Source organism: Oncorhynchus masou, chromosome 32 (genome assembly GCF_036934945.1).
Source record: "Oncorhynchus masou masou isolate Uvic2021 chromosome 32, UVic_Omas_1.1, whole genome shotgun sequence".
NCBI classification, from domain to species: Eukaryota; Metazoa; Chordata; class Actinopteri; order Salmoniformes; family Salmonidae; genus Oncorhynchus; species Oncorhynchus masou.
Window position 1 is genome coordinate 88,660,565 of NC_088243.1, and position 14,141 is coordinate 88,674,705.

The following is a 14,141-nucleotide window of genomic DNA, read 5'->3' on the forward strand; positions in this document are numbered from 1 at the left end:
CTGGCTGGCTGGCTGGGTGTTTTAGTGATGTTGGGACACACCTCAGTGATTTACAGGTAGATTGACTGACTGACTGGCTGGCTGGGTGTTTTAGTGATGTTGGGACACACCTCAGTGATTTACAGGTAGATTGACTGACTGGCTGGCTGGGTGTTTTAGTGATGTTAGGACACACCTCAGTGATTTACAGGTAGATTGACTGACTGACTGGCTGGCTGGGTGTTTTAGTGATGTTGGGACACACCTCAGTGATTTACAGGTAGATTGACTGACTGGCTGGCTGGGTGTTTTAGTGATGTTGGGACACACCTCAGTGATTTACAGGTAGATTGACTGACTGGCTGGCTGGCTGGGTGTTTTAGTGATGTTAGGACACACCTCAGTGATTTACAGGTAGATTGACTGACTGGCTGGCTGGGTGTTTTAGTGATGTTAGGACACACCTCAGTGATTTACAGGTAGATTGACTGACTGGCTGGCTGGGTGTTTTAGTGATGTTGGGACACACCTCAGTGATTTACAGGTAGATTGACTGACTGACTGGCTGGCTGGGTGTTTTAGTGATGTTGGGACACAGCTCAGTGATTTACAGGTAGATTGACTGACTGGCTGGCAGGCTGGGTGTTTTAGTGATGTTAGGACACACCTCAGTGATTTACAGGTAGATTGACTGACTGGCTGGCTGGCTGGGTGTTTTAGTGATGTTAGGACACACCTCAGTGATTTACAGGTAGATTGACTGACTGGCTGGCTGGGTGTTTTAGTGATGTTAGGACACACCTCAGTGATATACAGGTAGATTGACTGGCTGGCTGGCTGGCTGGGTGTTTTAGTGATGTTAGGACACACCTCAGTGATTTACAGGTAGATTGACTGACTGGCTGGCTGGCTGGGTGTTTTAGTGATGTTAGGACACACCTCAGTGATTTACAGGTAGATTGACTGACTGGCTGGCTGGGTGTTTTAGTGATGTTAGGACACACCTCAGTGATTTACAGGTAGATTGACTGACTGGCTGGCTGGGTGTTTTAGTGATGTTAGGACACACCTCAGTGATTTACAGGTAGATTGACTGACTGACTGGCTGGCTGGGTGTTTTAGTGATGTTAGGACACACCTCAGTGATTTACAGGTAGATTGACTGACTGGCTGGCTGGCTGGGTGTTTTAGTGATGTTGGGACACACCTCAGTGATTTACAGGTAGATTGACTGACTGGCTGGCTGGCTGGGTGTTTTAGTGATGTTGGGACACACCTCAGTGATTTACAGGTAGATTGACTGACTGGCTGGCTGGGTGTTTTAGTGATGTTGGGACACACCTCAGTGATTTACAGGTAGATTGACTGACTGGCTGGCTGGGTGTTTTAGTGATGTTGGGACACACCTCAGTGATTTACAGGTAGATTGACTGACTGGCTGGCTGGCTGGGTGTTTTAGTGATGTTAGGACACACCTCAGTGATTTACAGGTAGATTGACTGACTGGCTGGCTGGCTGGGTGTTTTAGTGATGTTGGGACACAGCTCAGTGATTTACAGGTAGATTGACTGGCTGGCTGGCTGGCTGGGTGGGTGTTTTAGTGATGTTAGGACACACCTCAGTGATTTACAGGTAGATTGACTGGCTGGCTGGCTGGCTGGGTGGGTGTTTTAGTGATGTTAGGACACACCTCAGTGATTTACAGGTAGATTGACTGACTGGCTGGCTGGCTGGGTGTTTTAGTGATGTTGGGACACACCTCAGTGATTTACAGGTAGATTGACTGACTGGCTGGCTGGGTGTTTTAGTGATGTTAGGACACACCTCAGTGATTTACAGGTAGATTGACTGACTGGCTGGCTGGCTGGGTGTTTTAGTGATGTTGGGACACACCTCAGTGATTTACAGGTAGATTGACTGACTGGCTGGCTGGGTGTTTTAGTGATGTTGGGACACACCTCAGTGATTTACAGGTAGATTGACTGACTGGCTGGCTGGGTGTTTTAGTGATGTTAGGACACACCTCAGTGATTTACAGGTAGATTGACTGGCTGGCTGGCTGGGTGTTTTAGTGATGTTAGGACACACCTCAGTGATTTACAGGTAGATTGACTGGCTGGCTGGCTGGGTGTTTTAGTGATGTTGGGACACACCTCAGTGATTTACAGGTAGGATGACTCACTGGCTGGCTGGGTGTTTTAGTGATGTTAGGACACACCTCAGTGATTTACAGGTAGATTGACTGACTGGCTGGCTGGGTGTTTTAGTGATGTTAGGACACACCTCAGTGATTTACAGGTAGATTGACTGACTGGCTGGCTGGGTGTTTTAGTGATGTTGGGACACACCTCAGTGATTTACAGGTAGATTGACTGACTGGCTGGCTGGGTGTTTTAGTGATGTTAGGACACACCTCAGTGATTTACAGGTAGATTGACTGACTGGCTGGCTGGGTGTTTTAGTGATGTTAGGACACACCTCAGTGATTTACAGGTAGATTGACTGACTGGCTGGCTGGCTGGGTGTTTTAGTGATGTTAGGACACACCTCAGTGATTTACAGGTAGATTGACTGACTGGCTGGCTGGGTGTTTTAGTGATGTTAGGACACACCTCAGTGATTTACAGGTAGATTGACTGACTGGATGGCTGGCTGGGTGTTTTAGTGATGTTGGGACACACCTCAGTGATTTACAGGTAGATTGACTGACTGGCTGGCTGGGTGTTTTAGTGATGTTAGGACACACCTCAGTGATTTACAGGTAGATTGACTGGCTGGCTGGCTGGGTGTTTTAGTGATGTTGGGACACACCTCAGTGATTTACAGGTAGATTGACTGGCTGGCTGGCTGGGTGTTTTAGTGATGTTAGGACACACCTCAGTGATTTACAGGTAGATTGACTGGCTGGCTGGCTGGGTGTTTTAGTGATGTTAGGACACACCTCAGTGATTTACAGGTAGATTGACTGACTGGCTGGCTGGCTGGGTGTTTTAGTGATGTTGGGACACACCTCAGTGATTTACAGGTAGATTGACTGGCTGGCTGGCTGGCTGGGTGTTTTAGTGATGTTGGGACACCTCAGTGATATACAGGTAGATTGACTGACTGGCTGGCTGGGTGTTTTAGTGATGTTAGGACACACCTCAGTGATTTACAGGTAGATTGACTGACTGGCTGGCTGGCTGGGTGTTTTAGTGATGTTAGGACACACCTCAGTGATTTACAGGTAGATTGACTGACTGGCTGGCTGGCTGGGTGTTTTAGTGATGTTGGGACACACCTCAGTGATTTACAGGTAGATTGACTGACTGGCTGGCTGGCTGGGTGTTTTAGTGATGTTAGGACACACCTCAGTGATTTACAGGTAGATTGACTGACTGGCTGGCTGGGTGTTTTAGTGATGTTGGGACACACCTCAGTGATATACAGGTAGATTGACTGACTGGCTGGCTGGCTGGGTGTTTTAGTGATGTTAGGACACACCTCAGTGATTTACAGGTAGATTGACTGACTGGCTGGCTGGGTGTTTTAGTGATGTTAGGACACACCTCAGTGATTTACAGGTAGATTGACTGACTGGCTGGCTGGGTGTTTTAGTGATGTTGGGACACACCTCAGTGATTTACAGGTAGATTGACTGACTGGCTGGCTGGGTGTTTTAGTGATGTTAGGACACACCTCAGTGATTTACAGGTAGATTGACTGACTGGCTGGCTGGCTGGGTGTTTTAGTGATGTTAGGACACACCTCAGTGATTTACAGGTAGATTGACTGGCTGGCTGGCTGGCTGGGTGTTTTAGTGATGTTAGGACACACCTCAGTGATTTACAGGTAGATTGACTGACTGACTGGCTGGCTGGGTGTTTTAGTGATGTTGGGACACACCTCAGTGATTTACAGGTAGATTGACTGACTGACTGGCTGGCTGGGTGTTTTAGTGATGTTAGGACACACCTCAGTGATTTACAGGTAGATTGACTGACTGACTGACTGGGTGGGTGTTTTAGTGATGTTGGGACACACCTCAGTGATTTACAGGTAGATTGACTGACTGACTGGCTGGCTGGGTGTTTTAGTGATGTTAGGACACACCTCAGTGATTTACAGGTAGATTGACTGACTGGCTGGCTGGCTGGGTGTTTTAGTGATGTTAGGACACACCTCAGTGATTTACAGGTAGATTGACTGACTGACTGACTGGGTGGGTGTTTTAGTGATGTTAGGACACACCTCAGTGATTTACAGGTAGATTGACTGACTGGCTGGCTGGGTGTTTTAGTGATGTTAGGACACACCTCAGTGATTTACAGGTAGATTGACTGACTGGCTGGCTGGGTGTTTTAGTGATGTTAGGACACACCTCAGTGATCTACAGGTAGATTGACTGGCTGGCTGGCTGGGTGTTTTAGTGATGTTAGGACACACCTCAGTGATTTACAGGTAGATTGACTGGCTGGCTGGCTGGGTGTTTTAGTGATGTTGGGACACACCTCAGTGATTTACAGGTAGATTGACTGACTGGCTGGCTGGCTGGGTGTTTTAGTGATGTTGGGACACACCTCAGTGATTTACAGGTAGATTGACTGACTGGCTGGCTGGGTGTTTTAGTGATGTTAGGACACACCTCAGTGATTTACAGGTAGATTGACTGACTGGCTGGCTGGGTGTTTTAGTGATGTTGGGACACACCTCAGTGATTTACAGGTAGATTGACTGGCTGGCTGGCTGGGTGTTTTAGTGATGTTAGGACACACCTCAGTGATTTACAGGTAGATTGACTGGCTGGCTGGCTGTGTGTTTTAGTGATGTTGGGAAACACCTCAGTGATTTACAGGTAGATTGACTGACTGACTGGCTGGCTGGGTGTTTTAGTGATGTTGGGACACACCTCAGTGATTTACAGGTAGATTGACTGGCTGGCTGGCTGGGTGTTTTAGTGATGTTAGGACACACCTCAGTGATTTACAGGTAGATTGACTGGCTGGCTGGCTGGGTGTTTTAGTGATGTTGGGACACACCTCAGTGATTTACAGGTAGATTGACTGACTGACTGGCTGGCTGGGTGTTTTAGTGATGTTAGGACACACCTCAGTGATTTACAGGTAGATTGACTGACTGACTGGCTGGGTGGGTGTTTTAGTGATGTTAGGACACACCTCAGTGATTTACAGGTAGATTGACTGACTGGCTGGCTGGCTGGGTGTTTTAGTGATGTTAGGACACACCTCAGTGATTTACAGGTAGATTGACTGGCTGGCTGGCTGGCTGGGTGTTTTAGTGATGTTGGGACACACCTCAGTGATTTACAGGTAGATTGACTGACTGGCTGGCTGGGTGTTTTAGTGATGTTGGGACACACCTCAGTGATTTACAGGTAGATTGACTGACTGACTGGCTGGCTGGGTGTTTTAGTGATGTTAGGACACACCTCAGTGATTTACAGGTAGATTGACTGACTGGCTGGCTGGCTGGGTGTTTTAGTGATGTTGGGACACACCTCAGTGATTTACAGGTAGATTGACTGACTGGCTGGCTGGGTGTTTTAGTGATGTTGGGACACACCTCAGTGATTTACAGGTAGATTGACTGACTGACTGGCTGGCTGGGTGTTTTAGTGATGTTGGGACACACCTCAGTGATTTACAGGTAGATTGACTGACTGACTGGCTGGCTGGGTGTTTTAGTGATGTTGGGACACACCTCAGTGATTTACAGGTAGATTGACTGACTGACTGGCTGGCTGGGTGTTTTAGTGATGTTGGGACACACCTCAGTGATTTACAGGTAGATTGACTGACTGACTGGCTGGCTGGGTGTTTTAGTGATGTTGGGACACACCTCAGTGATTTACAGGTAGATTGACTGACTGACTGGCTGGCTGGGTGTTTTAGTGATGTTGGGACACACCTCAGTGATTTACAGGTAGATTGACTGACTGACTGGCTGGCTGGGTGTTTTAGTGATGTTGGGACACACCTCAGTGATTTACAGGTAGATTGACTGACTGGCTGGCTGGGTGTTTTAGTGATGTTAGGACACACCTCAGTGATTTACAGGTAGATTGACTGACTGGCTGGCTGGGTGTTTTAGTGATGTTAGGACACACCTCAGTGATTTACAGGTAGATTGACTGACTGGCTGGCTGGGTGTTTTAGTGATGTTAGGACACACCTCAGTGATTTACAGGTAGATTGACTGACTGACTGGCTGGCTGGGTGTTTTAGTGATGTTAGGACACACCTCAGTGATTTACAGGTAGATTGACTGACTGGCTGGCTGGGTGTTTTAGTGATGTTAGGACACACCTCAGTGATTTACAGGTAGATTGACTGACTGGCTGGCTGGCTGGGTGTTTTAGTGATGTTGGGACACACCTCAGTGATTTACAGGTAGATTGACTGACTGACTGGCTGGCTGTGTGTTTTAGTGATGTTGGGACACACCTCAGTGATTTACAGGTAGATTGACTGACTGACTGGCTGGCTGGGTGTTTTAGTGATGTTAGGACACACCTCAGTGATTTACAGGTAGATTGACTGACTGGCTGGCTGGGTGTTTTAGTGATGTTAGGACACACCTCAGTGATTTACAGGTAGATTGACTGACTGGCTGGCTGGGTGGGTGTTTTAGTGATGTTGGGACACACCTCAGTGATTTACAGGTAGATTGACTGACTGGCTGGCTGGGTGTTTTAGTGATGTTAGGACACACCTCAGTGATTTACAGGTAGATTGACTGACTGGCTGGCTGGGTGTTTAGTGATGTTGGGACACACCTCAGTGATTTACAGGTAGATTGACTGACTGGCTGGCTGGGTGTTTTAGTGATGTTAGGACACACCTCAGTGATTTACAGGTAGATTGACTGACTGGCTGGCTGGCTGGGTGTTTTAGTGATGTTAGGACACACCTCAGTGATTTACAGGTAGATTGACTGACTGGCTGGCTGGCTGGGTGTTTTAGTGATGTTAGGACACCTCAGTGATATACAGGTAGATTGACTGACTGGCTGGCTGGCTGGGTGTTTTAGTGATGTTGGGACACACCTCAGTGATTTACAGGTAGATTGACTGACTGGCTGGCTGGCTGGCTGGGTGTTTTAGTGATGTTGGGACACACCTCAGTGATTTACAGGTAGATTGACTGACTGACTGGCTGGCTGGGTGTTTTAGTGATGTTAGGACACACCTCAGTGATTTACAGGTAGATTGACTGGCTGGCTGGCTGGGTGTTTTAGTGATGTTAGGACACACCTCAGTGATTTACAGGTAGATTGACTGACTGGCTGGCTGGGTGTTTTAGTGATGTTAGGACACACCTCAGTGATTTACAGGTAGATTGACTGACTGGCTGGCTGGCTGGGTGTTTTAGTGATGTTAGGACACACCTCAGTGATATACAGGTAGATTGACTGACTGGCTGGCTGGCTGGGTGTTTTAGTGATGTTAGGACACACCTCAGTGATTTACAGGTAGATTGACTGACTGGCTGGCTGGCTGGGTGTTTTAGTGATGTTAGGACACACCTCAGTGATTTACAGGTAGATTGACTGGCTGGCTGGCTGGGTGTTTTAGTGATGTTGGGACACACCTCAGTGATTTACAGGTAGATTGACTGACTGGCTGGCTGGCTGGGTGTTTTAGTGATGTTGGGAAACACCTCAGTGATTTACAGGTAGATTGACTGACTGGCTGGCTGGCTGGGTGTTTTAGTGATGTTAGGACACACCTCAGTGATTTACAGGTAGATTGACTGGCTGGCTGGCTGGGTGTTTTAGTGATGTTGGGACACACCTCAGTGATTTACAGGTAGATTGACTGACTGGCTGGCTGGCTGGGTGTTTTAGTGATGTTGGGACACACCTCAGTGATTTACAGGTAGATTGACTGACTGGCTGGCTGGCTGGGTGTTTTAGTGATGTTAGGACACACCTCAGTGATTTACAGGTAGATTGACTGACTGGCTGGCTGGGTGTTTTAGTGATGTTGGGACACACCTCAGTGATTTACAGGTAGATTGACTGGCTGGCTGGCTGGCTGGGTGTTTTAGTGATGTTGGGACACACCTCAGTGATTTACAGGTAGATTGACTGACTGACTGGCTGGCTGGGTGTTTTAGTGATGTTGGGAAACACCTCAGTGATTTACAGGTAGATTGACTGACTGGCTGGCTGGCTGGGTGTTTTAGTGATGTTGGGACACACCTCAGTGATTTACAGGTAGATTGACTGGCTGGCTGGCTGGGTGTTTTAGTGATGTTGGGACACACCTCAGTGATTTACAGGTAGATTGACTGACTGACTGGCTGGCTGGGTGTTTTAGTGATGTTGGGACACACCTCAGTGATTTACAGGTAGATTGACTGACTGGCTGGCTGGCTGGGTGTTTTAGTGATGTTGGGACACACCTCAGTGATTTACAGGTAGATTGACTGACTGGCTGGCTGGCTGGGTGTTTTAGTGATGTTAGGACACACCTCAGTGATTTACAGGTAGATTGACTGACTGGCTGGCTGGCTGGGTGTTTTAGTGATGTTAGGACACACCTCAGTGATTTACAGGTAGATTGACTGACTGGCTGGCTGGGTGTTTTAGTGATGTTAGGACACACCTCAGTGATTTACAGGTAGATTGACTGACTGGCTGGCTGGCTGGGTGTTTTAGTGATGTTGGGACACACCTCAGTGATTTACAGGTAGATTGACTGACTGGCTGGCTGGCTGGGTGTTTTAGTGATGTTGGGACACACCTCAGTGATTTACAGGTAGATTGACTGACTGGCTGGCTGGCTGGGTGTTTTAGTGATGTTAGGACACAGCTCATGGATTCTCTAACTGCCCCTAACAGCTTCCACTTGTGTTCTGCATAACGACATCCAATTTGTTGAACCAGCGCATGAAAAAAAAATAGAAATGAAAGTATCTCATAAACAACATTTACAATTACTACCAACAGATAAAAGACTCAATGGTTCTAATCGTGTTTCTGTCTCCGTCTGGTTTGCTTCACAAGTCTGTTGATGTAAAAAACTGAAATGGGGAGTAATTATTAAAAGCTGCTAGTAGCACAAGGAAATTAGTTTTCTTTGAGATGTGTTTAACATGAATACAGAGGATATTATGGTCTGTCCTCTACAGAACAACTTTTGTACATGAATGATATATTCAGGTTGTACTAACTGTCATATAAATTATTTATATTTACATTTATGTTGTTTATGTTTTCTCGATTGCCCTGTTGAAGCCATGCAAACATGTTTTATCAAAGTCTGTGGGGTTTATTTTTGTTGCTTTTTAAAAATTACACCCACTCAGTAAACAGTCATTTCTGGGTCCTCAAATTGTTATCTGACACAGGCCCTTCTGACATAAGAGCACCTCTGATTAATTAGATAGTACTAATGACTGTACAGTTGATCAACGTCTTGTGTTGTCTGAGAAGGTGGTCAGTGAAAGGACTCTTACATGTGGCTATCTTAATAATATTGGTTACCTATATCGGGTCCTACTTTTAACTAAAGCCCTATGGGCCGTGGTCAAAAGTAGTGCACTTTATAGGGAATAGGGTGTCACTTGGGACACAGACATATTGATCCTGAAGTGTTTCCAGTAGAGCTCTAACCCACTGGGCAGGTGAAATTAAATTTAAGAAGAGCAGCAGGCACTGACCTGTGAGCCGAGAACTTATGATCTCCTGCTATCAAGACGACATCACACAGCTGCTTGTGCTGAAGATAGGTCTCCATCTTGCGAAAGGTCTGTTCCGCATGGTTTGTAGCCTGGAAGAACTCATCCGAGCCGTTGGAGCACATCCTAGAGGAGGAGGAGGAAGAGGAAGAGGAAGAGGTGGAGGAGGAGGAGGAGAAGGAGGAGGAGGAGGAGGGGGAGGAGGGGAGGATGGGGTGGAGGTGGAGGAGGGGGAGGGGGGAGGGGGAGGGGGAGGGGGGGGAGGGGGAGGATGGGGAGGAGGGGGGGAGGAGGAGGAGGGGGAGGAGGAGGAGGAGGAGGAGGAGGGGAGGAGGAGGAGGAGGGGGGATGGGGAGGAGGTGGAGGTGGGGGAGGAGGGGAGGGGGAGGAGGGGGAGGGGGAGGAGGAGGAGGGAGGGGGAGGCGGGGGAGGATGGGGAGGAGGTGGCGAAGGAGGAGGGGGAGGGGGTGGAGGAGGAGGAGGAGGAGAAAAAGGGCAAATGTAAGTTATCATGGTTATAGCCCTACACGGAAAAAGTTACATGACCATATAATGCTACTAATATCAATATTTTTGAGACCATACATGGGACTGTGAATAGAACATATTATTTGATAAGTGGAATGCAATCCCCCCCCCACACACACACACACCCACACACACACACACACACACACACACACACACACGCACACACACACACACACACACACACACACACACACAAACACACACAAACCATGAGACGTACAGTCCCTATAGGAGAACTCTTTAAATAACATTTTTGGTTCCAGGTAGAACCTTTTGGGGGTTTACACTTTACACAGAGGTTTCTACTCTACATGGGGACAGTTGAATAACCTTTTTGGAGCCCTTTTTCCTAGCAGACCGAAAAGGTATATTGTATCACAATCAAAGTAACACAGTCAGCATAGTGATATGACAAAACCCAACTTGCTGTGCGGCAGGCAAACATCATTTTATAGGCTAAACCGGCATCTTTCAGTAAGTTACTATGTCAGAGGATCGGTAAGTTACTATGTCAGAGGTACAGTAAGTTACTATGTCAGAGGTACAGTAAGTTACTATGTCAGAGGAACAGTAAGTTACTATGTCAGAGGATCAGTAAGTTACTATGTCAGAGGTACAGTAAGTTACTATGTCAGAGGTACAGTAAGTTACTATGTCAGAGGTACAGTAAGTTACTATGTCAGAGGATCAGTGAGTTACTATGTCAGAGGTACAGTAAGTTAATATGTCAGAGGTACAGTAAGTTACTATGCCAGAGGTACAGTAAGTTACTATGTCAGAGGTACAGTAAATTAATATGTCAGAGGTACAGTAAGTACGAGGTAAGTACTTCTTATAGGGAAGTACTGCAGAACTAAAGCAATGATACTCGTTACTGCTAGGTACAATAAGTGCATACCTAGCAGACCTGAAAGGTATTTTGTATCACAATCGAAGTAACAGTCATCATAGTGATACGATAAAACACAACTTGCTACGCGGCAGGCAAACATCATTTTATAGACTAAACCGCCATCTTTCTCCACCAGTCTGAGCCGAATTAAAAGTGTAACAACTAAACTACGTACCTAAGTGGATAAAGAAACTGAGCGCTAACTCCAACGGGACAGGCTGCTTACAAATCTAGGCAACTCCTGCCTCGCCTGCCAAACAAAACATGTTTTTTTTCATAGACATGGACTAAGCAAGTGAGCTGGCTTCCCGTTCACAGTATTGTGTTAATGCTGTATTCTGAGCCCCGCTCCCCAAAGACCGGAAGATTACATGCTGTTTTACAGAGTATAAATAATCCTTCAGATTTGTGGCAAATAATTCAGGCCAGTGACTTTGGTGTCCTTCACAGGGGGGGGGGGGGGCAAATCCACTTGCTGACATTTAAGTCGTTTGTTACACTGAAATAATCATTCGCAACTGTTGGAGAGAATTAACTGATTCTAAAAGTTGTTTCTTTGAGGAGATTCATAGTTTTCAAAGTTTTTTGGATCACACTGTTACATGGGAGAATGTACAGAAATGTCAACATCTATGACGGTTATCTTATCAGTCTACACCACCATAGAAACAGAATCCACACATACAGGACAACTTGTGGCTTTCGACTTTTCAGAAAATATTTCATATATGCGAGGCTGTGGACCACAGCCTATTGTAGAAACCTTTATTGGGGAGCTTTATGATAAATTCATCTTTAATTTATTGCCCTGTCTAACTCAGGGAGTCTTGCGCTCATACCAAATAGCCCCCTATTCCCTATTTAGTGAACAACTTTTGACCAGGGCCCATAGGGGACCATTTGGGACATAGCCTTGCTTGGCAACCCGAAACTAGACTGAATGTTACGGCTTTCTAGGTGTGAAGGAGAGTCGGACCAAAATGCAGCGTGTAGATTGCGATCCATGTTTAATAAACTGAAGCAACACGAATCCAAATACAAACACTACAAAAACAATAAACGTAACGAAAACCGAAACAGCCAAATACTCGTGCAAACTAATACACAACGGACACTAAGGACATAAGGACAATAGGACAATCACCCACCAAACACTCAAAGAATATGGCTGCCTAAATATGGTTCCCAATCAGAGACAACGATAAACACCTGCCTCTGACTGAGAACCACTTCAGACAGCCATAGACTTATCTAGAACACCCCACTAAGCTACAATCCCAATACAAAACACACCACATACAAAAACCCATGCCACACCCTGGCCTGACCAAATAAATGAAGAAAAACACAAAATACTTCGACCAGGGCGTAACACTGAATAAGGACTGGGACTCTAAAAACGAGATGTATCACCTCTGTACAGGCTCAAAGGAACGCTGTAAAGTTTTTTGAGGTACAGTAAGTTACTATGTCAGAGGTACAGTAAGTTACTATGTCAGAGGTACAGTAAGTTACTATGTCAGAGGTACAGTAAGTTACTATGTCAGAGGTACAGTAAGTTACTATGTCAGAGGTACAGTAAGTTACTATGTCAGAGGTACAGTAAGTTGCTATGTCAGAGGTACAGTAAGTTACTATGTCAGAGGTACAGTAAGTTACTATGTCAGAGGTACAGTAAGTTACTATGTCAGAGGTACAGTAAGTTACTATGTCAGAGGTACAGTAAGTACGAGGTAAGTACTGCAGAACGAAAGCAGCGATACTCGTTAGTACAAGCTAAGTACTGCAGAACTAAAGCAGCGATACTCGTTACTCCTCGTAACCCTTGAAGGAAGTGTCAAGATGTTGTTTGAAGTCCAGCATTGTAGTGAATAGCACGGGTCGTGAATAACCAATTTTAAGACATTCATCGCAGTTGAATATCATAAGAACGTCAAGCACCTAACACTGCAAGCAAAATCTCAGTTTCCTTCCAGAATATGTTCATCCCTAATGGCACCTATTATATCCACAGTGCACAATCTAGGGAATAGAGTGCCAATTGGTGCTCAGCCATTGTATTGTTATTCTACTAGCTGTAGGGTCACAGATACAGCAACTTCCTCCTCCCACACCCTCCACACTGAACACTGTGGAGCTTGATTTATTAAGCAGAAATAACTACTGATCTGATCGATTACAACACAGCAATACTGCCTTAATCTGATAGATTACAACACAGAAATACTGCCTTAATCTGATAGATTACAACACAGAAATACTGCCTTAATCTGATCAATTACAACACAGAAATACTGCCTTAATCTGATCGATTACAACACAGAAATACTGCCTTAATCTGATCAATTACAACACAGAAATACTGCCTTAATCTGATAGATTACAACACAGAAATACTGCCTTAATCTGATCAATTACAACACAGAAATACTGCCTTAATCTGATCGATTACAACACAGAAATACTGCCTTAATCTGATCGATTACAACACAGCAATACTGCCTTAATCTGATCGATTACAACACAGCAATACTTCCTTAATATAATAGTTTACAACACAGAAATTAGTTGTGCCTTAATCTGATCGGGATCTATATCACACCATTATCTGACAAAGTAAATTCAAAATGAGTTTGAAAAAGGGTACTTTCAAATATCAACTATATTAAAACTCTGTCTTTAGGGTGGCAGGTAGCCTAGCGGTTAGAGCGTAGGGCCAGTAACCAGAAGGTTGCTGGATTGAAGGGGTTTGGGTTAAATGCGGAAGACACATTTCAGTTGAACAACTGACTAGTTATCCCCCCTTTCTACTTTCTTCAATTAAATATCTAGTAGGCCTACGCTATATTTTAGAATATCTTATGTTATAATAATCTATAATATAATCCATTAAGCAGACACTTTTATCCAAAGCAATTTACAGTCATGCATGTATACATTTTGAAACGGGCCGTCCCGACGGTCGCAGCGTTTCAAGCACCATGGTCTACTAACAGCCAACAGAGGACCTGATTGGATATTTGCACGTCTCCTAGGATTACTCATTCCAAAGCAAT

General features: G+C 45.5%; 1 protein-coding gene across 2 annotated transcripts in view; it reads right to left on the reverse strand.

The window, feature by feature from the left end:
- LOC135526776 (kelch-like protein 4) overlaps positions 1-14,141 on the reverse strand; it is an 89,035-nt gene that overhangs the window by 59,904 nt on the left and 14,990 nt on the right. For both annotated transcript variants that reach the window (XM_064955435.1, XM_064955434.1), the window contains exon 2: positions 9,645-9,788. In XM_064955435.1, the coding sequence (XP_064811507.1) occupies positions 9,645-9,788 (144 nt within the window). The remainder of the gene's footprint in view (positions 1-9,644; positions 9,789-14,141) is intronic.